The following is a 13,484-nucleotide window of genomic DNA, read 5'->3' as shown; positions in this document are numbered from 1 at the left end:
GGTTCTATCACACGGACTCCCCAAACTCCTCCGACTTCAGCATCTTCTCTTTCTTGAAGGCACAGGGTCCTTTGCTGTCTCTACCACCTGGATCCAGCCTAAGTACTTCCTGCCATTTCTGAGAATTGTTTTTAACATTTTTGATGTGTAAATCTCATTAACTATTTAAATTGAAGAATTGTTGATTTTTTTATTCTGATATTCTAAGAGACACCTCATGCCTAGAGCAGAGTTCAAGAAAAGGATATGACCAATTTTCTGTGTATTGAAAACCTAACTTCAGAAGAAATCATCTAACACAGAATGGGTGAGGTCGCTATTATTCCTGTTTGAAATTCACCTTTTCTGGGGGAATGGCTTTGAAGTAGAGCGGAGGAACTAGATTATTGCCTCATAAAATGGCATGAGGTTACTGTTATACCTTAATTTTATATCTTTATTAAGAGGTAATACTTCTCTTACTTGATTCAAAGAGGGTTCTTGTCTTTTTCTCATATACTTGTGAAAACTAAATGTTAAAGGATTTAGCAGAACAACCATTGCTAAATTATGATGTAAAATAATACTGTGTCTGCAGTTAGCCCAGTAGTTTTACTTGGTTCAATAATATAAAACCACCGGGCTCATAATATTTTAGTACTTTAGTGTGTTTGGCAAAGAAAGAAATTCATGTTACAGTTAAACTAAGTGACAATTAATCTCAATTTTACGGAATTATAAAGCGAAGTATTATGTTATAACATGGAACATTGATGCAAATAGCTCCCCAACTGGAACATTAAATAGATTCTGAACCAGTGGTTAACAGAAAAAGGCTAGTTTTTGCTTAATTCTCTTATGCTTGAACATCTTTCTTGAAGTCTTAATTTTTAATTTCACTTGAAATTTCACCAGTGCCCTGAGATGGTGGCCCTTGTGGAAGAGGATCCCTTCTTTCCTAATGATCAGTATCCTTAATTTACTCCCTGTGTATTCTTTCTGGAAATATTACATCTTGATCACATCTTAATAATCATTTTAGTGTGATAACTGTACATGTGTTGTGGGTTGAATTGTGTCCCCCGAAAGATATGTTTAAGTTCTAACCCTCTTCCCTGTGAATGTGACCTTATTTGGAAATAGGGTCTTTGCAGATGTAATAGAGTTAAGATGAGGTTTTACTAGATTAGAGTGGGTGCTAATCCAGTGACTGGTGTACCTGTAAGAGTCAGGAAATTTGGATACAGAGCACACACAGAAGAAGGCCCTGTGAAGAGATAGGCGGGGACAATATTGTGTGACAATGGAGGCAGGATCGGAGGGACACATCTACAAGCCAGGGGATGCCAAGGATTGTTAGCAAACACCAGAAAATATGAAGAGACAAAGAATGATTCTTTTCTAGAGCCTCCAGAGAGGGCGTGGACCTGCCAGCGTGTTAATTTAGGACTTCTTGCTGTCAAAACTATGACAGAATAAAATTCTGTTGTTTAAGCCACCCAGTCTATAGTACTTTTATTACAGCAACCTTAGGAAACTAAAATAGCATGCTATGCTGTAAGTAAATAATAGGTTATATTGGTATTAATAGTCATGTTATTGTACGTATATTTTATTGCTAGGTCAGGCGAATAGGAAAATACCTGGTGGACTAATCTCAACATTAGATTTTCTGAAAAATTACAAGACTCTACCCGAAAAACACAGGACAGGTCAACATTTTTCTTAAAATAGCCACATATTTGAGACAGGATTTTCAAAAGTTAAATTATATGGCTGTTTACACTTTTTGTTCACATCATCAAGTACATTATGTATGATTTCATCCACCATTAATTTTGTCATTCATTCAATTAATATTGTTAACCACCTAATGCTTGCCAGGCACTGAGCGAGGTGCTGTAGATGACACTAGTAAATAGGATAAAGAATACCTGCCCTAAAGAGATTACGCTGACTTTGAAATTTATTCCATAGGGAAAGCCACAGAGGTCACTTGGAGAAAGTGTCTACTACTTAGAAAATTCACTTTCATTGTTTGCTGTGCTTTTAACTGATCTTGTAAAATCATTTTAGCATCATTTGGTTTTACTTACTCTGTGCTCCTGTATTATGGTGGAAAAAAATAAATTTTTATTTATTACACAGAAAATAAAATCAACAATAATCAAAGAATGTGAAGCCAAAGATATAATTCTTTATCAAATTATTTTTATTTTTAATGTTTCTTTTTAATGAATATCCAAACACACACTTAGTTGTACATTACTGTTAGCATAGCTAAAATTTTGTGTTCTGATTTTTTTCACTTAATATACAATCAGTAATTTTTTGCTTTTCCATGTCATTTTTTTTTTTTTTTTTGTGGTACGCGGGCCTCTCACTGCTGTGGCCTCTCCTGCTGCGGAGCACAGGCTCTGGACGCGCAGGCTCAGCGGCCATGGCTCACGGGCCCAGCCGCTCCGCGGCATGTGGGATCTTCCTGGACCGGGGCATGAACCCGTGTCCCCTGCGTCGGCAGGCGGACTCCCAACCACTGCGCCACCAGGGAAGCCCTTTCCATGTCATTTTTATAATTATACTTTCGATCCTTAAATTATATTATATTAAACGGACTGACCATAATTTGCTTAATCAATGCTCTACAAAGATGAGGCTGCTTCTAGTTTGTATTATGAATAACACTGTAGTGAATACCTTGTGACTTTTGGAGTGGAATAGTTTACTCCTTAGGAAAGTTATTGAGTAAAAAATTTAAGCGTATTTTAAAATGCAGTGACAGACTGCTTTCTAAAAATATTAGAAAACTTGACATTATCAGTGGCAGTTGAATGAGGACAGCTTTTTCACTGTATCCTTTCCAACACTGGGTGTTAGTAATATTTAAAATGGTTTAGTTATTGAAGATGTATACAGGAATCCAAAATGTATGCTTGTTGCTTAAGTTTGCATATTTTGGCAACTGTGAAAGTGAACACTTTTCTAAATGTTTATTTATTATTTACATTTAAAATAATGATCTGTATTTTCACATCCTTGCTTAAGTACCTTAAAAGGTTCTTTAACTTTTCCTTACCAATTTCTTTGTTCTCAGGGTCACAAAGTTTATAATATTTATTGAAGATATTTTTCATAATCTGTTGTGTCCTTTCACTTTTGGGTCTGTTTTTCTCTATTCAGAAATACAAATACAAATGTTTTGTTTTGTTTTTTTGTTTTACACAGCTGAATATAGTGTCCCTTCCCTTTGTACTATGGTACAGTGTTTTTACCATTCATCTTACCCATCTACTAGAATGAAAAGGAACATCAGATTCTCCCCTTCAGGAGAGTGTTTGGCTAATTTGTTATCCAGGTAGTGAGGAGAAAATGGTGTGATGGGTCACCCATCACAAGGAGATGATCCATCAAGATTACCTCCTGGAGGAGAGAGGAAGGGCTCATGATGCTGGTAGGTGTTGAGTCTTAGCAGGTCAGCATCAATTAGACTGGTGGCCATACATCCTAAGGTGTGCACCATATCCAAGGTGAGGCTGAGCCGGGGAGGTCCTGGTCACCAGGGGAGGGGACAGTGTGCAGGGCCAAGGATCAGGAGGTCTGCGAGGATAGGAGGAGCAAGCAAGAGATCAGCAGGAAGCAGGAACAGAGAGAGAGACCCAGATGTGATATGAGGGTCCATAAGGAGGAGAAGGGGCAGAATGGGAGAAGCAAGATGGAGGTGTGAGGTAAAAGGAAAAGAGTTGGCCTTTTCCAGTCACTGTTTCTCAGGTCCACCTCCAACACAAAGAATGACATCTTTAAATCTAGAACTTCTTGCCTACCTATCCTCCTGAATTCAGGTGTATACTGCAACACCTCAGTGTGCCTTAATATCTGCACTTCCCCCTTCCCATCTTAAGTGCACTTTAAAATTGTGCTTTTCTTGAAAATGACACTTTTCTGGTTTTGCAGTATTCTCAATCAGTATCTTACTGAGACTATCACATTACATGTTACCATTTCCATTTTATGACAATTAAAATTAGAAAAAATTTGAGAAAATCAGAAAAAAATTAGAAAAAAATGATCTGTGTCTCTGTGTTTGTGTATGCATAAAACAATTTACACTTTAAAATGTCTTGTGTTCTAATAAGGAAAGTAACAGGTTTATTGTAGACCATAATGCAAAGCAGAAATTAAAACCACGCCTACCTGGTTGTAGTAGGGAATATGTAAAACTGAGCAAAACGCTTGCATATGTTGAATGTTCAATAAACTGAATTGGGAACATATTGTTTCTGCAGATTTGAATACTTATTTTCCACTGAAATTATATTCTCAGAAATTTTTGATGTCACCAAATACTCCTTGAAACGTGCATTTAATAATTTATATCTGTTTATGCCTATGATGAAAACTTTTTTATATAAATATTTTTTAATCTCTCATATTCTTTTAATTTTATTTTAGAACTAGAGTATGAAGGGCTAGAAATGTATCATTGCTATTTTAAAGTGCATTTCATTTATTCGTGAGTCTGAATATCGTTTTGTGGTGATTGAGCATTTTTCTGTAGGGGTGTGTGTGCCTTTCTATTTGGATTGTAAGAGCTCTTTGTATGTTAAGGACATTAGCCCATTTAGTTTGATATTTGCGGAGATACTTCTTTTTATATTTTCATGTATCTTTTAATTGTGATTATTTGTGTGTGTGTGGAACTCAAGGGGGTGTTTGGCTTTTTTGTTTTATATTCCATTGCTTTTATTATATAAGTCTTCTCTATCTGGGAATTAAAAATATATATGCCTATTTTTCTTAGATATTTTTTAAACTTCAGTTTGCCTAGAAAATTTTTAATATATGATATGGAGTAAAGATGAATTTTTTTTTAGTAGTTTACTGACCAGTTGTCCTTCCCACATATTTCTGTAATACCTTCTTTAGCATAATAGTCTTATTTTCATTCTCTTTTAAAAATTGGGCGGGCATTTTATAACATTATATGTTTTAGAACTGAGTCTAGCGATTAAGACAAATTTTCCTGTAATAGAGAGCTGTCATATTAAAATACACATTATATGTTTTCAATTTTATGTGCCTTAGAAAATGAATGGTTAATGCAGACTTTTAATTTTTAATCTGTCAATTGCTTAATGACAGACCTCTCTCAGCAAAATAGCAGACTAGGTGTTTATTATAGCCTGGGTCTCTGAAGCTGTCCTCAGATGTTTTTCCTTATCTGCAGGATGCCTGAGTAGCTGTTTATATATCTCAGTTGTACTATGATGTGATTTTCAAGATCATTATTTCTATCAGATATGGGGATAATGAATTTTGTTCTTTAAAAATAATGCTTCTACAGATTACCAACTATCATGTAAATCAAAGTTTTGGTAATTTTACAAATAATTTCGAAAGATAACTTTTTCATTTTTCCACTTTGTTTTCATCTTTTTGTTTTAGATAGTCCATTTTTAATTGAAGGAAGCTGCTTCTACTTGGGAGTGGCAGGAGAAGTAAGAAAACCACATGGAAGACTCCCAGGATTTAAATGAACAATCAGTAAGTCTTAATTCAATCTCAGTTTTGCTGAAAAATATTGTGGTAAGACTACTCAAAATCATACTAAAAAGAATATATTGTAAAAAGCAAGTTTTTGGTTATTTTTTAGTTGATTTTTAAATCCTCTTTCAAGATCATAAAACAGACCTTTGGAAATGTATACTTTCTGATTAATGATATCATGTTTTGAGGTCTTCTTGATTGTCTACTTGTACAGCCAGTGGTAGAAAGATGAGGGCATTGAAATCATGCCGAGTGTTTTTGACGGTCTCAACAACTTTACACACCTCCTTTGTTGGGTTTTATTCCGGATGTGCTTGGACAGTGCATGTGTTGTTGAATGTCAGAAGCATGAAAGGAGAAGCATATTACTAGCATGCTTATTGTTCATTTCAAGGATGGTGACCACAGTCCTGAAGGGATTTCCTTATTTGCTAAGCTCTTTGGAGAGTGAAGAATGCACAAGATTGGTGGCAACTATTTTAAGATTCGGATTTCTCAAAGGGAAAGGATTTGTATGGCCTTTCCTCCTAACTTATTAGTAGTATCTCCATGACACTAGTTCTTTAGTGTGTGGAACTGGCGTCAGTGGGAGATCTTCCCTCACAATCCCACAGTTCTGCCAACAGCGGCCCAAGCTGTTCTGCCCACAGACAACTAGTGATGTCACAAGTAAGGAGATAAACGTGTACTTACTACGTGTGTGTTATGCAGACTGATGCTAGTCTCCATTAGCTTGTATAATTATGACTTGAACTTAAAGTCTCATGTTTCCATCAGGCAATAGAGGACAGTGTATTGGTGTATAATAATGTGGTTCTAGAAACGATTTCTATAACAAGTTCAATTTAAAAAGTCAGAATAATGTGTGTTCTGGTGTATACATGCCATTCTAAGTTAATTTAATTTATTTTCTATTAAGAATTTCATTTAGATGAAATGATAATCAAGTTTTTAATTTACAGACAGACATCATGACCATTATCTAATTTCTTTGTGTATTATATTATTATTTAATTTCACACGGCATCATTACAGGAAAAATGTAACAAAAAATTACAAAGCCATAAGGCTATTAAAAAATCTGTCAAATAGTAGAGATTTTATTCCTCAGAAATGGCTTGAGTTTTACAAAAGTAGACAAAAGGCAGTTGGTAGGCAGGGGCTTCAAGGTAGTTTTTTTAAAATTCTGGTTATTGAATTATAAGTATCGGTAGTGTAGACTCTAGCAAAACGGATGATAGTGAGCATGATGATACGTCGCCCATGCCATTTTATGTTTTTGGATCCCAGTGACGTCAGAGGTCTGTAAGTGTGACCATATACGTACCTGAGTGAATGATGACATGATCTTGGTGGCAATGCTTCATGAGAGGACTACTGTCTATCTGTAGTTTGTTCTAACACACTGAGGATTACTTAAAAGTTTGTGTCCATGTGTGCAAGTATGCGTGAGTGTGTGTGTGTGTGTCTGTGTTAGACTGACCAACTGTCCCTGTTTTCCAGAGACCCAGGAATTTCCTGGGACATAGAATTTTCAAAGCTAAAGCAGGTGGAGTCTGTGCAAACAGGGATGGTTGATCCAGTTAATTACCTTAGGGTGTGTATATACTTAAGAACAAATCTTTGCTTCAATACAGTTAAAAGAGGTTAAAGAGAATATAGTTTTAGGTTTACCATTAGAGTGAGGTTATTACCCCAAATGCTTCATACCACCTTTTACAAAGTGAAACCCAGCACTTGTAAATCGTATAGAGTTTCCTTCCAGTGATGTTTTAGGGCTGTGGAACTCAGTATTTAAAAAAAAAAATTAAGTTCTCAGTGTTGTTAATGTTCAGCCAGGTTTGAGAATCAGAAGTCTTGGGTGACCTCAGCTCAAACCCAGCTGCTGAATCGGTGGCGAGAATGGGAGAGATTTTGAGAGAAGGAAAGATTGCTCTGCATTCTCCCTTTCTCTTTTCCTTCGCCAACACTGAACTCTCCATCTGAGGGTTATGATCCCGTCAGAGTCAAATTGACAGCTCCTGATCTGTGGAGTGGTTTGATAGGCCATCAAGAGTGGGCACTTGCGCTTTAAACCACAGGAAACTTGTAGCTTGCATCAAGTGTTCATGGCTTAATTGCTTTGGTTTTTATAAACATCATAAAGCCTTCTTCTTCAGCATTCTTAGACTTGAAGAACATACAGGCTCATCTGTTCATCTTGTCCATGTGCAAAGGGACACTTGAGTCTATTAAGTCCCAAGTCAGAGTTGGGACTTCGCAATGGTCTTCTGACTCCAAGTCCAAAGCTCTCTCCATGCCTTATCGCAATTGAGTTTTCTTATTTGGACTTTCCTCACTATAGAATCAACTCCCATTACATTGAAATGATTCCTGTTTGAATGAAATCTTTAAATCTTCCAGAGTATATTGATTAATGTCTCAGTTTTTTGAAAAATGATACTTAGTGTTTATTAAGATATAGAACAAATAGGGTGAAATTAAAAGAGAGCTCATAATAAGATGAAAGGGAATTTACTTAGATCATAGCTATTTTACTTCAAGAAAGAGTTTTTTTTTCTCTAGGCATAAACATAACAATAGGTGCCAGTTTGCACACTTAATGCACATCTAGCATTTTCTGTATATTCTCTCCCATCCTTACCGTATCCCTGTAATGTGTTTGTTATGGTCACCATTTTACAGATAAGGAAATTATGGTTTAGAGACTATTAAGCTCAAACAACTCTTAAGTAGCAGAGATTAGAATTGAACCCATTGTTATCTAGTCCTAAAACCTGTAATGAATGGATTTTGCATGATACAACGTAAGGTAAGGACTTGAGTTGTGAAATCAAACATCTCTGACACTTAAATACCATTGGGAAATTTCTCAAACTCTTCCTCAACTGTAGAGTGGGGAGGATAATAAAAAGATGTTATAAGAAGGACTCAGCACACGCCTTCCTTAGAGTAAAAACTCAGTAAATGTTAGCAAATATTACAATAGCCTGATATATTCATATGGTCTTTAATGAGTATGTGTGTTCATTCTTGCATATTCAACTACCTTCTGGCAGCCATCCCTGACTGGAAGCACAGAGGTCTATGGACTCAGCAGATGAAAACTGAACTCACCAGCTCTCCTCTCACAATTTTCCCCCCTTTCTCCTCTATTCCACTACTTCCCACCTCAGTGGATGGCATCATCAGCTACTGAGTACGTTAATTCAGAAAACAGGTAGTCATCCTTTTCTCCTGCATCCCCATCTCAAAGTCCTATCCATTCTCAATTTTTAATATCTCTCAAAGTTGTTCTCTTATCTCTATATCCTTATTTTGGATCTTTATTTTTATCTCTTAACTGTCTTTTTCTGTTTTGTTTCTAGAGTGGCCTTCCTAATTTACATACCTAATCCCATCATTATTCTACTTAATATCCTTCACAGGCCTTTTCTTGCCTTCGAGAGAAAATCCGAAGTGTGTAGTAAAGCACACAGACTTAATTGCTTGTCTGTATCTCTAGTCTTATTTCTGGCTTCTTTCAGTTCCCTGAATCTTGCAGAGTCTGTGGTTTCTATGCATTTGCTAGCGCTATAGCCTCTTTCCATATGGACTTCTTCCCCACTGGAGAACTTGTAAATCTCGAAGACTCACTGAGGGCTTCACTCCCTCTGAACAAGCCTCTCAGGTTGCCTCCTTCTTCCCCGCGCTGTCAGCCACGCTGGGTCAGGGGCCTCTACAATGTGCTGCCGTACCCTTTGGCATTTACCTCTATCCCAGGACTTACCCCACAGAACTGAAATCTTATCTGTTTATTTGCCTCTCTCCTAGATTATAAACTACTTAAAAGTAATAGTGGGTCTTGTTCATCTTGTATCCTTACTTCTTAGCACAATTCTTGCTGACATTCAATAAATGTTTTCTTCAAAAGCTTTTATATACTGTTAGTAAGGTATGTTAATGAACAGCCTGACAAATTTTAGAAAGCCAAAATGTTATTCTCAGAATGGATTACTGACTCATGAATTCATGTATCACTTAACATTTAAAAAAAATTGCATATAACATGTAACACTAGATTAACAGCATGTGATCAAAACAAAGTTTGGTCCTTTTTTTTTTTTCTTTTTTTGCATTATATCTGGATCATTTTTTGCAGTCTGGCTTAGAGAATCTAGGAAATTTTAAGAAGTGAGCGATTAAACTAAGATTTAACTTTCATATTTGCCTGAAGTTCTTTATTAGAACTTCATAATTATTTAGTAGCAGTTTGTTATATCCAATTATAGCTTGTTACAGTTTTTAAGGAAATGTTGCTCTTGTTAATAAATATGAATCTAGATTATACAAAACAGTATTTATACTGATAATCAGAAGTTCATTTGATACTCTGAAATATATTATATTCCTTGTATTCAAATAAAGGCTGAGCAATATTTATGTTTTTATAGCGTCTATAGTATCTTTATACACTGAGGTATTTTAAAGTCTTACTTTGGTGGTGCTAAAGATTCCCACAGATTTTTTCTGGGCTGATGCATTCATATCAAAATGAGACGGGGGCTTCCCTGGTGGCGCAGTGGTTGAGAATCCGCCTGCCGATGCAGGGGACACGGGTTCGTGCCCCGGTCCGGGAGGATCCCACATGCCGCGGAGCGGCTGGGCCCGTGAGCCATGGCCACTGGGCCTGCGTGTCCGGAGCCTGTGCTCCACAATGGGAGAGGCCACAACAGTGAGAGGCCCGCGTACCGCAAAAAAAAGAAAAAAAAAAGTGAGAGGGAGTCTGACCTAAATTAATCATCAAGCTAGAAGGTTTGAAAACATGTTGTTTGTTAATTTTATGTAGTATATGTTATACAATAAAATATTAGTGGCTACTCATTAGATAAAATGAGTTACAGTTTATGGTACAGTTGCATTCCCTAATATTAAAACATTAAGGGCCTGAATTTTCCTACATATGCAAAACATTGTTACTGAATCAGTTAATTTATATTACTGATGACATATTTCAACTAATGATGTCTAAATTAAGTCACATCCATTGGATACATATTTTGCATCATATATTTCAGCAGTATTTTTAGAAGTTTATGTATATGTAGATATTAATAGTATTTATTTTCTTGCATCAAACCTGCTAATTTAATAATGCATATTAAAATTCTAGTTAGTTTAATAAATTAATCTCTTTTCTGTCTCTGTTTTTCACCCCTGGAATACCAAATGATTAATTTAGATTATTCCTCAGCTGTTCATTCTTAGAGATTCCATATTATCATTTGACTATAGCCACTGGCACATCTTTAAAACCTGAGCTGCTCTCTGAGCCATTTTGACAGTTTTCTAGCTACTGTATGGAATTGAATATATCATCAAACTTATCATCTAGATGTAGAGCTTCAGAATCACCAACTTCTATCAGTGTTTCAACACTATGTAGAAAATAATTATTTTTATTAGTTTCAGTTTAAATCACTATTTCATTTTTGATAATGTAACATTATCAATATCTGGAAATCCTATTACTCTTCTATTGCTTTTTTCTTTGATAGTCTAATTGATTTTAGATCATGCATACAGTGTATTTTATTCAGATCTAACTGAAATCAGGTTATTGTTTTTGAGGCTACAAATCTGGAAGAACTTGTCCTTTTAACTAGTCAAAAGAACCATATTTACAATATGTATTTTTTTATACCACCCAACTGGACAATATACTTCAGAATTCAATGGAATTCTGCTTAAAGCTGAATCAATTTCAGAACTATTGTAACTCCCAATTGCCAATTATGGCTTTGCTTTGCATTTAGATAATAGAGTACCTAAACGGTGAAATTACCAAGTAGATACGTTAAATACATTTTAATTTTTATTAGTCGTTGAGACTTGCTCTTTCATTTTAAGCAATTTTCTAACTTTGAATTTCTATATTTTCGCATGAGCTTATGAAGATCCACAGGAAGATTCCATGAATTATTATCTTCTATGACCTTCTAAAATTATAACTTAATTTAGTAAAACTTTTCCACAAATTTTAAAATACACACACATATCTAAAGAGAGAGAGAAGGAAAGCTCCGTATTATACAGAATACGGGTTGTAATTGCATACCATTGGTCAAGATCTAGAGAGTAAATATTAGCCTTTTCTTCTGTCAACTCCGATCAGTTTGTGGCAACTATGTGGAAAAGAACCCTAAAGCTACCTCCTGGCTCATTGGAAGAGTAACATTATCAGTAGAGTGCAATCTGCCATGAACTTGGTAGGGAGGAGGGGTGGCACCAAAGCTCATACTTGCTGATCCTGAGCTGGGTAGTTATCCAGCTTTGAGCACTTTGTTTGCATAGTATAGGTGCAAATGAGAGCCATGATATCTTTGGGTACCAGAAGTCTCTTGTCTAAATTTACAACTTACATATGGTATATTGATTGTCCAATAATTCTACCTTATGAATTAAAATAAAAGTAACTATCTATGATAGAAATATAATCTGTTTTTTTATGCTTCAATAGTTTTGAGAAGTGGGAAAATTAATGTAACGTAACTTTTGCTATAAGGTATATGCCAAATGGAAAATATTCACTAATGAAAACAGGTTGCATTCACTGATAGCTGTCATGCTAAGTGCTTTGTGTGACTCATCTCAGTAAACCACACAACAGCCCCAGGTGGCAGGCTCCGTCATAACCCCGACTGAAAGGAGAGCACGCTGATGCTGAGCTTAGAGATCACATTCAAGGTTGTGACCGCTAGAAAGCTGTGCTGATGGAGTGTGAGCTCGCCAAGTCTTATTCCAGAATCATGCTGCTGCACACATTATCTTACCTGCTTTCATCAACTTAAATGGTTTTCAGACCCTTCAATACATTTGGTATCTTAAAATATGGGTTGAAGCTCAACTTGATCTCAACTTATTTAAACAAAGAGCAAAAGTTTTAAATATTGTGGAGAGAAATGTAAGTTATTCCACTACGATTATAAATCAATTGCACAATTGTCGTCACTAAATCTTTAGAACAGGGAGTGGTAAGATAGAAGAGTATATGAAAATTGATGATAATTCAACAAACGCAATTAAACAAATAAAAATTTCTCACCCTCTGTCAGGAAATTTGTTAAACTAAGGATTAAAAGATAAATATTATTACAGTTTCTGTCCTGCCCAAACTTTTAGTTTAATATATGATTGTAAGATGTTCTAGAGTTATTTTAAAATGAGATTTGGGCAGTAGCTACTAATTTATTCAGTGAATACTTGTGAGGAACTGCTATATTTGAAGCATAGTTTTAGATGGTGGAAATACTTGGTGGACAAAGTAGACAAATATTACTCTCATGGAGCTTATTATATTCTAGTGGGGAGAGATGAACAGGAAACCAGTGTTATATACTAGAAAGTAATAGTGCGGCCAGAAAAACCAAGTAAAGCAGAGAGGAGGATAGGAAGTTCTGGAGCTAAGATGTACGGGTGGAGCAAGTTGCAGTTTTGGGGGAGTAGTCAGGGGGATCTCACTGAGAAGATGGCATTGTGCAAAGATTTGAAGAAGCCACGTGGGTGTCTGGGGAAAGTGGATTTTGGTTAGAAGGAACAGCAACTGTGAAAAAAGTGAGATGGCATCATGTCTGATACAGTCAAGGAATAAAAAGGAGGCCAGTGGTGGAGAAATCAAGGGGGAGATAAGGAAGTGATCAGAATGGGAGTGTGGAGGTGAGGAGTACAGGTCGTGTAGAGGTCATTAGGCCATTGTAAGAGCTCGAGCTTTGCTCTGAGTGACATGTGAAGCAATTCGAGGGTTTTGAGCTTAGGGATGACATGATAGGACTTAAGTTTTTAAAAGATCATCCTGTCTGCTATGTTGAAAAGGGGCCATATGAGGTCAAGAGTAGAAACTGGGCTATTCTAAGTATCCAGGTGTGAAATGGGCAAGATAGCAGTAGAAAGGGTGAGAAATGGCTGGGTTCAGGATATGGTTT

General features: G+C 36.1%; 1 protein-coding gene across 9 annotated transcripts in view; it reads left to right on the top strand.

The window, feature by feature from the left end:
- Nucleotides 1-5,487: 5,487 nt before the first annotated feature.
- The window catches only part of EYA4 (EYA transcriptional coactivator and phosphatase 4), a gene marked incomplete at its 5' end in the record, with an annotated part of 229,647 nt that continues 221,650 nt past the window's right edge, over nt 5,488-13,484 (top strand). For 8 of the 9 annotated variants that reach the window (XM_082856003.1, XM_082856002.1, XM_082856000.1 and 5 more), the window contains one exon: nt 5,488-5,520. In XM_082856003.1, coding sequence (XP_082712129.1) covers nt 5,488-5,520 — 33 coding nt within the window. Of the gene's footprint in view, nt 5,563-13,484 lie in introns of all 9 variants that reach the window. The other variant, XM_082855996.1, reaches the window with a different exon arrangement.

Source organism: Leucopleurus acutus (genome assembly GCF_964270905.1).
Source record: "Leucopleurus acutus genome assembly, chromosome: 15".
Lineage (NCBI taxonomy): Eukaryota > Metazoa > Chordata > Mammalia > Artiodactyla > Delphinidae > Leucopleurus > Leucopleurus acutus.
This window is presented reverse-complemented; position numbering and strand designations above follow the sequence as displayed.